This window comes from Trichosurus vulpecula, chromosome 8 (genome assembly GCF_011100635.1).
Source record: "Trichosurus vulpecula isolate mTriVul1 chromosome 8, mTriVul1.pri, whole genome shotgun sequence".
Classification (NCBI taxonomy): domain Eukaryota; kingdom Metazoa; phylum Chordata; class Mammalia; order Diprotodontia; family Phalangeridae; genus Trichosurus; species Trichosurus vulpecula.
In genome coordinates, this window is record NC_050580.1 from 97,320,026 (window position 1) to 97,336,169 (window position 16,144).

At 42.0% G+C, this 16,144-nt stretch overlaps 1 protein-coding gene across 1 annotated transcript in view; it reads left to right on the forward strand.

Annotated features, from left to right (window-relative positions):
- The first annotated feature begins 1,903 nt into the window (after window positions 1-1,903).
- Window positions 1,904-16,144, forward strand: part of GFRA1 (GDNF family receptor alpha 1) — a 312,376-nt gene continuing 298,135 nt past the window's right edge. The window contains exons 1-4 of the mRNA XM_036736096.1: window positions 1,904-2,082; window positions 2,258-2,563; window positions 3,826-4,119; window positions 5,588-5,671. Coding sequence (XP_036591991.1) covers window positions 2,524-2,563; window positions 3,826-4,119; window positions 5,588-5,671 — 418 coding nt within the window. The 5' untranslated portion in view covers window positions 1,904-2,082; window positions 2,258-2,523. The remainder of the gene's footprint in view (window positions 2,083-2,257; window positions 2,564-3,825; window positions 4,120-5,587; window positions 5,672-16,144) is intronic.

Below are 16,144 nucleotides of genomic sequence, written 5' to 3' on the forward strand. Positions count from 1 at the left end.
TCAGTGGAGCCTGGAGTCTTAAAACGGATGCAGACTATCTCCCCTACCATGTTTTTGGGTAAATTTTTGACTTAAGCTTGATACACATCCAGATATAGATGGATCTCAGTAGACCATCTGAGGGATAGTGGTCTCAGACTTGTGCTTATGGTGAAAGGGAAGGAGACTGGAGATGTGTGCACTGTAGCCACACATTGATTTAAGAAAAAAAAATACCCACAACTCCTTAAGTGATCAGCATGGGCGTGAGGTATGTTTGTGAGGTCATCACAGCGTGGGCTGTATTTGAATGTCAGAAGGTTTGTCTGGACTTTAGTCCTAGTCTAAAACCCTCGGGAAGGAGAAGGGAGAAAGTGTGTGGCTGAGTCAATGTGTGAGCGTGATGACTGTGTGCATGGAGACGCTTATGAATGTGTGTATGTGTGTGTGTGTGTCTTTAACGCATAAAAATCTTGACTCAGAGCCCCAAGTGACGTGGGGGAAAACACAATAACAAGCAACTTTGTGTTCCAAGGAAAAAAAGCTGTGGAGTGATTTATACACTTCGCGGTCATGCACCCTTTGTGATTATGCTCGTGCTGGGGAGGAAGAGGAGAGCAGCGGTAGGGATGGTGGCGCACGCATCTGTGTAGCCCCGCGCGGGGCTTGCTGTTTGTCTGGGTTGGAGTTCTTAGAGGGGTGTGCACATGAATGTCGGTGTATATGTGTGTCCGCTGTAGTGTGTGTCCTTTCCCTTTTTTAGTGGGTGGGGAAGGACGTGAGGAAACAAGGGAGAAGAGGACGTGGGCAGTTCTAACTAAAGAGCAATCCGGTCCTAGAAACTGACAAACCACATTGCTTCCAATAATCCATTAACATCTATTCACATAAAGGGGGTTCTGATCGGAAATTGTCCTAGGGGAAAAAAATAAAAACTGGCCGCGGACATTTCAGAGGATTACTGTATCTTCTCTTGGGGCGAAGAGCCAAAAGCCAGGAGGAGAAAAGAAAGGGCGGGAGAGAGACACCACTGCCCCTTCCCCCCCCCCCCCCCGCCCCAAAAGCGCACATCTGGCTCCGGCTCCCTAGTTGCAGCTGTATGTAGTCTCTAGAATTCAGGTTGGTGAAAATTTAAAGCAAGTTCTCCATGGTCCGTTGGTTCAAGACCTCTTTTCTTCTCTTCCCGGTTTCCACCCCTTCCCACCCCTATCCAAACGGGATGGTTTTAAGGAGGACGGAGTGGATCTGTAAACTGCCGTCCCAGGGCACTAGTAGGATTTCCTAAAGCAAAGAATATGAGCCCTGCAGGCTTTGCACCTGCTTTTTGCTAGCAAACCCTTTTTTCTGCTTGGAGCACTGCACTATATTGGCGGTGATCAATAGGTCCCTCTGGGCTCTTGCTCCCTTTTCCCTGGGCGGCGGCGTTGATGCAATAGAGAGCTCCGGGATTGGGGTGCGTGGAGACGGTTTGAAGGGTATGTGGGTATATTTGGACGTTAAGGCCGAAGGACATTCGCGGTAATGTTAGGGGCTTTTCTAGTGGAGTTTTTAAATGAGGCAACTAGTTTCTCCAACCGGGTCACTGTAGAAATAAACTCTGGGGTAGGGATTGGAGGTGGAAGGAGGCAGGAAGAGTAGTAGACAGAGGGAGAGAAAGAAGAGGAGGGAGAAGAGGGGGAAGGAGGGAGAAGAGGGGGAAGGAGAGAGGAAGAGACGAAGAGGGGGAAGCAGAGAGAGAGAGAGAGAGAGAGAGAGAGAGAAGGCAGGCGAAGTTCCCAGGAAAAGGGGACCCCTTCCACATCAGCAGGCTGCTGCCACTGCCACTGCTGCCGCTGCTGCTGCGGCAGATACTATGACTTGGAAGCTGCTTGGGGCTCCGCTCCCAGCCAGCGGAAAGTAACATTATTTATTTAATTCTGTGCAGCATGCATTCAGTCGGCAGCGCTCCCCTGTAGCAGCCGGAACCAGACACCCCCTCGGACTTTTGGGGAAACCTCCTTGGAGATCCATCTCCCTCTGGCTGCTGTCGTGCAGCTTGGGCGCGTTCCCTTGGCTTTTAAAAACGCATCCCAAGAAGAGGACCCTCCCAGCGAGAGAAACGAGGTGGGGGGTGGGCAGAGAACCCCAGCCAAGGAAAGCTTCCTGAGGCGGGGCGGGGGGGAAGTAGGTTGGGGGTGGGGGGGGACAGAGAGACAGACAGACAGACAGAAGGAGGAGGAGGAGGTGGGAGGCTCCAGACTCTCTCGCCTCTAATTTCAAAGCTAGCTCTCCCTTTCAGGTTGGGTCGGACCTGACACCCTAAAAGCGCAGAAATCCTTCAGCCCCTCCATTGCCCTCGGATCCCCAGAAGCGGCGGCGTCGGCTGTGCCTGCGGGCGGACGGACGGAGTTTGCTCTTGAACTCGATGGATCTGAACTTTGGGCTGCAGGATCATCAGTGCGGCTGTTGGGGGATCGCTACGTGCTGATCTCCGGCAAGGGACGGCTGCTAATTATTATTATTATTTTTTGTGGGGGGTGACCAGTAGCCGGGGCGCTCGGCACGATGTTTCTCGCCACCTTGTACTTCGTGCTGCCGCTCGTGGGTAAGTTGTCCCTTTATGAATGTGGCAGATCCCAGTGTCCCCCTCCCCCTGCCCCCAGCACAGGGTGGGATGGGAAGTGTGTCTGTGTGTGGGGGTGAAGTTGTTTGGGGAAACTGGATTACATTAGTAATCCTTTTAAAAAGAAACTCCACAGGTTTAGGAAGGGGGCAGTTCTTCCCAACCCCCACCCCCCCACCCCCGTTCGCGATTTTGCTTTGTCTTTTTTTTTTTTTGTTTGTTTTCTATGACCTTGTCTCGACTCCCCCTATAGTTTGCATCCAGTGGGGGGCATCGCTGTTTTTTTTTAACCCCGGAATACCCCAGGGTAATTATGGAAGTGATTTGATTCAGGTTAGAGAGAGGGCAAAAGATGTGTTGGAACAACGAACTTGCCGGGAAAAACTTTTCCGAATTTGCTTACCCGCTCAACGTTTGCCGCCGGAATAACTGGCTGCTTGTGTGCCTCACTTTACCCAATCTTACCTCCATAGACTCTCATAGTCTCCCTCCACCCACTTACTTTCCATCTGCTTTATAAATCCCGATCATCTCTCACCACGCCTGCCTCGACCCCAGCGTTCCAGCGCCTTGGCGTGGGCAGTGGGTGTTTTTTCACTGGAAGCCTTGAGTATTGGGGTGGGAGGGTCGGGGAAATTTCTCACTTTTGTGCCTAGCCCGAAAGGCCTCGAGCCTGAAAGCAAGTTAGTAACCCGGCTTTGCATTAACCTCGTGAGGCAGACTTGAGGGTAGAATTCTCCGTCTGGGGGTCAGAAAGCCCAGCGCACCCACAAGTTGAAGTGGGGACAAGCTGGACTGATTGCTGTCTTCCCTTCTGTGGCAGCCGCTTCTTCTCTGGGGAGCAAACCCGAACCCCCCTACTGGCCACATGGCAAGGCTGACTACTCACCAAACCAGCTCAGTGGGAGGGTGAGGGCATCGGTTTAGGGTGAGGAGAGGAGTGACCGTTTCCAAAAGGCCAGAAAGTAGAACCCCACCCCCCCACCCCTTACCACACACATTTTCTAAATATACATTTAAAAGTCATTTCTTCCCCAGTATGGGGTAATACAAGCAAGAAAGTGAAGGGAAGGATTTTAAGCCCCTCACTAATATGCTTAAAATTAGGTTCCCTTTTATAAGAGCAAAGTATTGGGGGAAGGTGGGGAGCAGAGTCCATGGCCGTCTCCCAGAGGCTGAACCCTTTACCTAAAGGGAACAACGTGTATTTCTCACCCTTCCTTCCCTTTCTTCCCCCTTCGTAGATATTCTTTTGACAGCCGAAGTCAGTGGCGGGGACCATTTGGACTGTGTGAAAGCCAGCGACCAGTGTCTCAAAGAGCAGAGCTGTAGTACCAAGTACAGAACCCTGAGGCAGTGCGTGGCGGGCAAAGAGACCAACTTCAGCCTGGCATCTGGGCTGGAGGCGAAGGATGAGTGCAGGAACGCTATGGAGGCTCTGAAGCAAAAGGCACTTTACAATTGCCGGTGTAAGAGGGGCATGAAGAAGGAGAAGAATTGCCTGCGCATTTACTGGAGCATGTACCAAAGCTTGCAGGGTAGGGACCCAACCCCCACCCGGACTCCTTCAATTAAGCCCTGGGCCCTGCCCCTCCCCGCCCCCAGCCTCACTTATGCATTTCCCTCCCAGCTTTATCTCCAAGCTTCCCCCACCCCAGTCCCCCACTTCCCTACTTAGTCACGGGCAGGCTGGCTACACTGCATGCAGCAAGCCCAGTCAAAGGGAGCTGACCTCATCCTCCACTTGGTTGTTTGAGAATGAGGACCTTTCATTAGACCCAGGCAATATCAGCAGCTGGTGTTTCCTGCTGCTGAGGCAGTCGTGGCTTTCTTGTTCTTGGGCAATCCACATAGGGATTATGAGGTTGGGGGGGGCCCTCTAGGGGTACCCAGGCGACCTTTCTAAAGAGATTAGGGCAGGAACAGATGTAGAGGGCTATCCAAGAATTGTGAATTCTCCTTTAGGAGAGTTGGCTTCCACAAAGATCATTGGAGACTCTTAAAGAGAATGTACCCTGAGTACATTATTTTTTGTTGCTGTTCTCATCAGTCATAGAATTAGTGGTTATCCATAAGGAAAAAAGATGCAGATGTTAACTCCAAAAAGTCCAGATTTTTTTCTGTATTAACCCCCTCCTCCCAAAAAAACACCCAGAAGCCTTGATCAAAGACAGATTGTGAAAAGCCATTTGTCATCTTAGATGAGCATAAGAAGGGTGTCTTGAACCAGCTGGTGTGGTTAAACTTTGGATAACAGAAATAGCTCATTGGAGAAGAAATCCACTTGTCACCAGTGCCTATTCCAAGGGGAATTTTCTGTTCTGGAGCCTTAGAGGCCTTGGCTTTTGTTGATCTAGTACAGACATCCTGTTCATTCAATCATCCACTGAAACTGTCACTGAACACCTGACAATGTATGAATTTGACCTTGACTTGCCATGACTTCCATTAAAACTTTGGGACTTTCTTGGAATCTAGAGTTTAATTTCTTCATATCAACGATTAAAACTGTCCATCACCAATTATCCCATTTTTAGCTACAGTACCTGTTTTCTGGTTACCAATGTAGAATTTTTACTAGAAGAGATGGTTTGCTTTTTTCCAACCTTATTTCCATTGGCTCCAGGAGGCAGGCAGGACTTGTGATGTCACTAGCTTGTTCCTCTGTGATTTCATCCCATTCTGTAGTGGGGGAGTTTCTGGCAAGACACACTGGATTGCTCTCCAATGTTTTCATGGCACTCTGGGGAGAGAAAAGAACAACAAAAGAGCAAAGAATTAAAAGAAATAAACAACCTACAAAGATGAATTTTAAATCTTTGGAAGTCTCAGCATCATTTTTTTCTGTGCTATGGATAATAGAATAGAAAGTGAAAATAATGTGTATGCAATTATTTTTTTAAAAATAGAATAAGTAGAATTCAGTTAAAGAATATAATACTGAGAGCCCCAGGTAGCCTCAGATAATCTGCTTGAAAAATAGCCCAATCTTTCTTTTGCTTTTAGGAAATGACTTGCTTGAAGATTCCCCATATGAACCAGTTAACAGCAGATTATCAGATATATTACGACTAGTCCCACATATGCCAGGTAAGCAGATTTATAGCTCTTCATTGAAAATGCCAGCTGCCTGTATTAAATGAACTGCTTCGAATTCTGTTTAACTCTGCATTAGTGTAGGTAGCAACAGCAGGATGATTTTGTGTATCCAGGAAATTATAGGTAAGCTGGACAAAGTATAAATCTTTTAAAGAGGATTTTGTGGTTTTTAAAATCTAAAATGAAATTATTTAGCTGGAAAAAGCAAGTGGTTCTTATTTGCGTGTAGTGGGTTTAAAAAATGCGATTGGTCAATTCTTGGGAAGGAAATGCCAGTTCTACCTGTAGGTGGCAATAAAATGCCCTTCTTTATCACATAGTAGTAACTGCCTAACTCACATCATTTGTTTCTTACGTTATGATCTGAAGATAATCTTTGTTGGGGGGGATGTTTGGATGAACTCAGTGTTGTTTTCCTTGCCTTCTAACTTAAAGGATTAAATGAGATTATTTACAAAAAAGATAATCCCTTCAGATTAAAAATAAATCAAGTTTGTACTGTTTTAGAGAACATACTCCTATGCTATAATCGCTTCAACAGTATTGCTTCACATTGTGTATGTGGGCCTTCAGAGCAGTTTCTGTTTTGGTTTGAATGAAAATGATGTTATTTAAAGTTTTCCTAAACATAATGAAGGAGAGGAACACTTTGTCGTAATGATAGGCATGTTTCAGACAGATGTTGTATTTACTTATTCACTGTTAATATATCCTATAAGAATATCTACCCATCAAAAATGATATGTTGTTTCTAAGTGGTGAAACATAGGGACTCATGTTGAATTTAATACCGTATTGTAATATAACTTGTTGCTGGTATAGATGCTGTATGTTCTAAATACCTTGTATAGCATGCAGAGGTGGGTCTGGAGAGCCATAGCAATAATAGAGAGATAAAGGTTACTAGGAGAAAAGAGGGGAGATCCAGGGTCAGGGGTATCAACATATTATTGAAAGAAATAGAAATAATTTCTATTCAGATTATCTGGATTCACTTGAGGGCGGCCATGATAACCAAGGAGCTAGAGATCCTGGAATTTTCTTGATGGGAGCTCAGGTTCACTGCAGTTAGAGCAGGAAAGGTATATCAGAAGATTGTCTCATTCAAGTTCTTCATTCTAAAGGAGCCAAGGCCCAAGGGGATGAAGTGGTTTGGCCATGATCACAAGGAAGTGGTGGAACTGCCATTATGAATATGGGTATTTTGAATGTCTAGATCCAAGGCTTTTCTCACTTTATCTTGTTGATATTTGGGCCTTTTGTAAAATTCTAATTGGCCACTTATGCCCTTGATGGGTTATGGGAAGCAAGAAGAAGGACTATGGAACAAAGAAGAGAGAGAGGGGTTCAGAAAGTTAGGAAGGCTGGGATTTAATGCCATTTTGCTCACTAGATCTGTGACCTTGAACAAATCACTTCTAGGCCTTGGTTTTTTACATCTTTAAAACACGACAAGTCTGGACTGTGTGATCTCTTGAGATTGTCAGGCAATGTCCCTGTGATTCTAGGCCTGTTGGAAACCAGAAATACCTTTCTTATGCTTCCATGATTTATCTCACTTGTTTCCTTGCACATTTTTTTCCTAGACCTGTGATTTCATCATTGTAAGGAGTTTCTTGTGAGAAACTCAGTCTATCAATGAGGATCTCACCTGTTTGTTAATTTATAATCTTAGGGAGATTCCTGGGCACAGAGAGTTTTAAGGGAATCACATAAGGTTGTACAGCCAGTATAGATGAGAAGCAGGATTTCAACCCAAGTTTTTGATCATGAGGTCTGTTCTCAATCTGCTTTACCTCTCAGGCAATTGTTAATGCCTTGTATTTATTTGCGCATTTAAACAAAGTGGTCCTCATTGGCCTTGGAGACAATAAACCTCTTACTGACAGAAATTCCCTTTCATCTACTAGTTTTTAAGCATTCTCTTTGGATAGAGTGGACCAGGGTTTGTATCTTGGTTTAGTCACTTACAGTCTGTGTGACTTTGGGCAAATTGGTTAACCTCTCTGGGAATCAGTTTTTCATTTGCAAAATAAGGTTGGTTTGTAGACTAGATGTACACTAATGTCCCTTGAGACTTCATGATGTACTCTTAAGAGGAGATGAGACTTAGGCCCACTGATTTCCTGAACTCTAATGAACTTGAAATTCTGTTTAATTAGCTGACATTTACGTAGGTTTAACATTTGTAAGACACCTTACATATGTTATCTATCTGATCCTTATAAGAACCCTGCGAAATAGATGCTCTTACTTTGATGACAGTGTTGCTTTAGTGAAAAAGAAAATCAAAAGGTACTGTGTTTGATTTTGCTTCCTTGAATAATGTATGTGAGTAGAGCTTGGTATTTACAGGATATATAAAGGTAGTAGAAGGGTTGACAAATGTTGCTTTTTTTTAAGCCCAGATTCTGGCTTTTAGAAGAAATAATTCGTCTTCAGATCCCTCTCTGCCTGGGATCTGGGCAGCAGCTTTCTGCTTTTGCAGATGTGTAGGCAATCAGAGTTGAAGTCCTGCCAAATGTGGCTAAAATGTTTATCTCTATAACCTTGTATGTATGCACGTAGCCATGTGCTGGCTCTCCCTACTAAAATACAATCTAGTTGAGTGTCTTTTGTGTCTACCACTCTCTTTGTTTGGACTCAGCCCCTCAAGTCCACAGCTGACTTTTGCAGTCATTTATTAATTGGCCAAGATCATAGGCCACTTACCGCACTTATCAGCATTGTCAGTAAAATACTGTGTCAGTGACACAGAGGGAAAACTGAAGATTAGACTGATTTTAGAAAATGTGAAGTCTCTGCCCTGGAGGATATAGAGTTCATCAGAAATCAGATGGTACAGGCAGAAAAGAATGGGGTAATGTGATCCTGGCAACTTTTTGGCCAAAAATTTTAGATTAATAAGGGGATTAGAGAGATAGGAACTTTCTACAAGTTGACTTTGGTAGTATTTTAGGGGTCCTGAGTTGGAGGAAGGGGGTGCTATGTGGGAGTATATAGAGGGAGTAGTGGGCTGTTTGGAAGAGGGATATTGTAGCAGAGCAGAGGAAACTGAAGAGTAGGATGGGGGGTGGTGGATCAAGAGGGCCTATATATGAGAGCAGAGGAGTTTCTGAAAACTGGAAAAATTACCTTAGTGTTTAACATCCATGTCCCTTTGAATTGCAGCTCTCTGCTCCTTTAACCTCTGCTGGCTTCCCTTTTCTTCTTCTGGTAAAAGTTAGAGGAGGAGAGGGAAGTGACCAGTGACTTGGAAGGAAGATGAGCTTGCTGGCAGAATTTTGGAAACCCTGGAGGGGGCAAAGGAAAACATTGGGAAATTTTGAAAGCATAGCCTTGCCTGCTTAGGGGGAGCCTGGGGAAGGCTGATCAGAAAGGAGGAGGCTATAAATGTCTTTGTTTTGTGTAAAAGAAGAAAGAAAGATTCCTGATTTCAGACTATTGATGCAGAGATTGGAAGATGCCAGTTCTTAGTTTTAAATTCTTATTCACAGAGTTGCTTGTTTGGGAAAGAACGGCTGAGCAGGTAAAGGAGAAAATGGTTAAGAGAAAGGGAAACTCAGATTGGAAAATATTTAATTAATTTGTAGAAGTCCAGCCCTCAACCTGTGTCCTGATGCTTTTACATTAGCAAGTCCAAACATGGGCCTAGATCTGTATCCCTGGGTAGTCTAAAACCTCTCCTGGATTTCTTTTTAAAAATTTCCCATATCAAATTACCTTTTTGTGTTATGCTGTGAATATAATAGGGCATGACTTTGTTTCTGCTTTAATGTAATAGAATGTTTATTATATTCCTTCCCCCAGTTAAGGTTTTTTTCCCCCTTGCAAAACTGTTGAAGGCAGAATAATTCCATTTTGCTGCTCTGCTCTTTCTGTGGGTTGGAGAGAGTCTTCCAAAAAGAGAGATGTTTAGGTAAACCCTTTTATCCTCAAAAGTATACTCTTAATCCTGTCCAGAGACCCTTGTACATTGCATAGGAAGGATAAAGCAGGGAAGACACTTTCTCTCATCCATAGATTTTCTTGGGAATTGGGAATATAAATATTTTCCTCATTATCTTTCTTATTTATTGGCTAAGTGGGATAGAAAGATTGGAGACCCCTTGGCCTCTGCTTAGTACTGTATAACAAGGAACTTCAAGTGACATTTATTCATTCATCAAAAATTTCTTGAGCACACACTAATGTGTTAAGCACCGTGAGGATTACAAGGATAAATCAGAGATGGTCTCTGTCATCAGAGCTTAGAGTCAAGCAAAGAAGAAGCTGGAGGGGGACTGTTCTCCCACTTCAGATTGGAAATGTATTTTTTTTTTCTTGAGCCACAAAGGAGAAAATCTAGCCGACTGCTTGAGCCACCACATATTGACTTCATCAATTTCTGGGATTTTAGCTGTGTTTATGAAACACTTAAGAATTTGTAGTAAGTCTTTAGGACGTTTAGGACTTGAATGTGTCAAGGGAAGTCTGGAGTTTAGAGGGTATGTTGGTATATCACAGGAGAGGAGAGCACTGATCCAGGTGTACCAGGAAACCGCATTTGAGTTGAGACTGATATTTTCTGGCTGTCTGACTTGAAGGTAAGCCACTTGACCTTTGGAGCCTCTGTCTTCTTATCTGTAAAATGGAAATAGTCATACTTGCACTACGTACCTAAAAGGACTATGATGAGGAAAGTGGTTTGAAAATCATGAATTGATTGAGAAATTCAAGTTATTATTATTAACCTTGTAATCTGGGTAAAAAGAAATGAGGAAATAGTCAATGATGTACAGTTTATTGCATGAACTAAAGGTTGTTTCTCTCCGCCCCTCACCCAAATTCAGATTGGGAATTTAATCAATATAGGGAAATTCTCTGTGAGTGAAACCCCCCTACCAGTGTCCTGCAGCAACTGTTCTGCAAGTTAAAGCTCTGGGGTGGCGGGTAGTGTTAACCTGGGGTCCATGAACTTGTTTCTTAAACAAATTTTGATTACTATAGTTAAGTACGATTGGATTCCTTTGTAAATCCTTTGTATTTTATTTTCTGAGGTTAAAAACATTATCCTGAAATGGGGTCCATAGATTTTTCTTACCAGATTCCTGGCTTAGAGAAAAGGTTATTAAATGATGAAAAATGATTTATTGCTGATTGGATATGTTGTTTAGAGATAGGTTGCTTAGAGGACAAGCCAGGAAGCCCTGCCTCTGAATCTGATTGGGCAAATCTCAGTGCTCCAGGTAACTTTCTAATGTTGATCTTCACACCAAGAAATCATAGGTCTTAATTCCCTCTCTCCACCTCTCAAGATAAAAAAGGTCCATTCTTTTTCTTAATTCAAGCTGTGAACATTTATTAAGGGCCTACTATATTTATATTTTATATACATGTATAATGCACATAATCTAATATGTATACAATATGAACATACCTACATATGTGTGTTCACAAGGCATCATGCTAGGTGCTAGGAATACAGAGACAAAAATGAAATCATCTCTGCCCTCAAAGAGCTTATATTCTTCTGGGTGGAAGCAACCTGTGCACAGGTGTTCTTTCTGCTATACATTTGAGAAAAGGAACAATAACTGGGGGATCAGAAAAGGCTTACAGTAGAATGTGGCCCCTGAGCTTCCAACTCCTAATCTTTGTACTGTTCTTACTTGCCCTTCGAAAAACCAGAAACATGCCCAAGGATCCACTATCTCATCTGTCATTTTGGAACAACTCCACAGGAAACAAGTTGAATAAACCTTGTTTTAGTGGGCAGACTACTGAAGTAGGAGTTATGGTTTTGGTTTATCCTAATTTGCAATGTGACCTGGGCCGAAGCAAATCCTTCTAGGGCTCAATTTCTTTATTTGGAAAATGAGAGGTTGGACTATATAATTTCTAAGGCGTCTTTCTGCTTCAAGATTATTGTACGTTGCTAGTTGTGATAATAAGGAATTTGCGGAGTTTTTTCCTTTGTTATATTTAAAGGAAAATAAATTTTTTATATTGTTGTAAGAAACATTTTAATACACTAAATTACTTGAAATAAAGTTTTTTCAAAAGAGGGATAAGTAGTTCCACATTCTTATTATTGTCATTTGAATTATTCAGGGTTAATGCAGAAAAACCTTCAAGTTCTCTTTTCTAGTCATTTAGGTTGAAGACCTTGTTTTTTAAATTTAGTTAAGGAGATATATAGTTGTTGTTCAAAGTTAGTTTTGGTAATGTAGATTCATTAATAAAAGAATTTAAATAGTGGCTGGCTCCTTTGGTCCCCTTCTGAGTAATCAGAAAAGGAAAATAAGAAATTATTTGATGCTTTCCATATTTTAGTGCTTAGATTTTTCAAAATTAATCTTTTATCTGGAATTTTCATTTGAAAAGCTAACCACTTTCAGTAATTTAGAGACTCAACTAGCTGGGTCACTGATGAAAACGAATAGGTAATTTGCATAAAGGGCTAATTTATTATGTCCCCTGGGCATTTCTTTCATCTTGCCTTCCATCCTAATTAATGTTCTGAGAGGGTCTAGCCTGGTGTCAGAAATTAGGGGTGAAAGCAAGCATTGTTAACCTTCATTTTTTTTTCATCTTCCTTGATATTGTAACCATTCCTGGTCCATGGCCAGAGAGTTATACAAAACTGGGAGAATATACTGGGCATCATATGTAATATTTGGGATCTTTGTTTAACTGTTTGATACTGTAAAAATCAAGATGACTCTGGGTAGCTTCTCCAGTACTAGAGGGATTTGTAAGCTATATATATATAGAGAGAGTGAAGATAGCAGTGGCTTAATTATTTCTAAACATAAGCTCTCCAGTAAGAAAAACAACAACAACCCCCTCCCCCCCAAAAAAAACCCAACTCCTTAAAAAGCTGTCTAGAAATTTGTTTCAATTGGTTCCGGCTGTGGTAAAGCCAGCTGTGTGAGAGTTACACAGCTGAGAACGCCAAGAGAACAAGCAATTTCTTGAAAAATCAATTGCAATTTACTCCCACTAAATTGGCCAAAGTACCGCCCTGACGAAGTATTAGCATATGAGGAACTTTCAATCATGTGGCCAAATTCTCCTATTTTGGGCCAAACCACCATTTCCTTTGGGATGGTGCCCATCATAGAGCTCTGCGAGTGGGAGAATCTTCAACCCTGCGCCATTTTTTTATCTTGGCAGGTTATTTGTTGGTGGACCCTGCTGTTAGCTTCTCACAGGCTTATTTGAAATTTGGAAGATCATCTCCGCATTGTGCAAATGAGCTCATGATTCTGTTTTTGGGCCAGAAGAGAGCCCTGTCCCCTGCTCATCTTTCTTCCCAGTTCTTCCCTTTGCTTCTCCCCCATCAAAACAAAACAAAATAACATTTGACACAATTCCCTTTCAGTTGAAATATAAACTAAAACCTATCATTTTAGTATTTAGCACTGAATTTTGATGGAATTCTTAATTGGCTCCTGAAATACAGGACACACATGCTATTAAAACCACTCCTGCATAGCTGTAGAAATATTAACCAAAGAATTAATTTCTGGATCCTCTCTCATTTCAGTGTGAGGAGAGCTTCTAAAGTAGAACAAAATGCCTTGGGCCATTTTTTTTGTAATGTTGCAATATAAATAGCATCACCGGTGGCAAAGAAATGAATTCTTAGTTCTACATTTTTTTAAGGTGACCTAATGCTACTTATCTGTCTTTAAGTACATGGAATTTCCACTTTAAAAGTTTGTGGTACTTTTTTTTTTATTGGCTAATTCTCTGCCTAGGCTTAATTCTCTTGTACACAGTGAAGGTATGGGACCAAATCTATGATTTTATTGGTATAGGGAACTTTCAGTGAGATGACTTTCTCTACCAAGGGCAGATAGACTTGCTTGGAGCACTGAGAGGTTAAGGGACTTGGCATGGCCTGTGTACAGTATGTATCAGAGGTTAAGACTTGAATTCAGGTCATCTTTACTCTGAGGCCTGCTTTCTAAACACTAAACTGCTGCCTCCTTAAGATAATTAGGAGTGTATTGATCTCATTTCTTGTACGGATGGTACAATAGGTTTCTAGAAAGTACATGTATACAAAATGTTGCATTGATCTCTCTTACTAGACTGTAGCTTTCCAAATAAATCCTTAATTAGAAGACTCCAAGACAGATGAAAATGATCAGGATTGGTATTAATCTTGTAGGCATAGAAATGGCAAACTGAGTAAGGCAGGGAATAAATGCATTGTAAATAGAACTATACTCAAAGTGAGAATTGATCTTCCTGTGTAATAATGAAAATGATAATAAATCAAAATATAGTAGTAGTGTATGCAATGGTAAAAAAAAGTTTTGAAGTTTTCCATGTTCAAAATTGAAACATTTCCTTAAAATCTACCAAGTGTGTACTGACTAATCAAGATATTAAAGGATTTTATGGTTGTGGCTAAATGTTTTAGAAAGAAGTAAATTCCCTTTTGGGGGTATTTTTTTTATTAATATTCCTTAATTTTCATTATTATGGAATATACCTTTCTACCAAATGATGGGTGAATTTTTGTGACTATTAATGGGATCTCTCTATATCAATGAAGATACAACCAGGGCTACTAGATAGTCCTATTTAACTGTCAGAGTCTTAGCTTCTTTGTCCTGGTAGTGTGGCAGAATTACAGTGGTTCCTCAGAGCCCTGCTGTCTCGGAAGCTCCACACATAAAAAGCGCACCGTGATAAAAATACTACATTGCTGTTGTTTAAGAACCAAGAGAATGGTGGAGCTGGAGGGGTTAGGGGAGGCTTTCTGGGGTTTGATGTAGGCTCTGAGGGATGGCAGTAATTTGGATAGGTAACGGTCCTTGGGGGATGGGGGAAGAAGAGGGGGAAGGCATTGTTTTCAGGTGATTACCAGGTATCTATCACTAGGCTTGGAAAATGTGTGAAATTTAGATGGGATAATAGATAGGGCAGACAGTGAGATCAACCTGAGCTGAGAGAGGAGGCTTATTAGGAAGCAACTGAAAATCTGTTTATATTGGTAGAGTGGTATCATGGAGAAGGGTCTTGATGTAATAGGAAATTGGAGATCATTGACAACTTCCAAGAAGAGGGGCAGTGGACCATGAGGAAAGTAGTCTTTAAGTGAGACGAGTCTGCCAGTGCTTTGAATCGAAGGATTCCTTGTTTTTCTTTCCTTCATCACTTTGATCCCCTGCAGTGGGCTCAAGCGGTTTCCTTCCCTTCAGACCCCTGGAGTCCTTAAAGGGACTCCAGCTTTGGTTGCTAATTGCCAGGGCGGCTCTTCTGAATGGAGGAATGGAATTTCCCTACAGTTAGATGCTGTTTTGGTAATCGATGTATTGGATTGTTTCTCATTTATTTTTCTATTCAGTTTTATGGATCTCTTGTTTTCTGTGTCACTTGGCTGTTTTCCATGAGAAATCAGGCAGGAGGGTATCCAGATGAGCACAGCCAGTTTGGTGAGGGGGTCTTGTACCCATACTCTACAAATACTTTTGTAAAGAACTGGAGACATTTGGCTTAGAGAAGAGAAAACTTGAAGGGGTCAGAGAAGCCGGAGACATGATCACTGTCTCCAGGCATTTGGAGGAATGTCAGGACAGGGAATAGATCTGTTATATTTGGCACCAGAGAACAGATCTAGGACTGTGGAAGTGGTAAAAATGCAAAGGCTTGAGGGGAGGAAGAGAATACTGACAGCCATAGCCACCCCCAGAATAGAATTGACTGCCTTGGGAGGTATTAACTTCCCCATCACTGGTGGTCTTCAAGCAAGGAAAACCTGGATGACCACTTTTAGGTATGATGTAGGAATGTCTTCTGTTCAGGTACAGGCTGGATTAGATGGCCCCTGAGGTTTTTGCCAACTAGGAGATTCTTTAATTCTATAAAATTCTAAGTTGAGTTAAAAAATCTTCATAAAAATTGAGAGTTGGTGAATTCTGGAAAAAACAAACTTGGAATGCCATAGATGCCCAGTAACCTGAGGATGGTCCGTGTGCAACATGAATATAGAAAATGAGGGAACTCACTGTTGATACCTGAGAAAGTAATTACTACATTTCACATAGCTAGTTAGTAAGAAATTGGACCGTTTGTTTTTTGTATAACTTTTCCAGTTTCATGGAGCATATGTACTACAGATATAATGACTCAGTTGTGGTTTTACTACTGTTATTTTCCCCAGTTGCCTATCTTTTCTCTTAATAATCTATTTAGAGAAGAGATTCTTAACCTGTGGTCCATGAATTTAAAACAAAATTGATAATTGAATTTCAATATAATCAGTTTCCTTGTAATCCTTTGATTTGATTTATTTGAAAAGATTGTTTTGAGAAAAGGTGTCCATAATAAGCTTTATGAGATTGCCAGAGGGGAACCCTGAGACAAGGAAGGTGAAGAACCCCCAATGGAGAATCTTCTCGTTTTCTGTTGTCAGAGATAGTTAACCATGTGTCTATATTTTAGGTAGGAAGTAGGATACTCTTT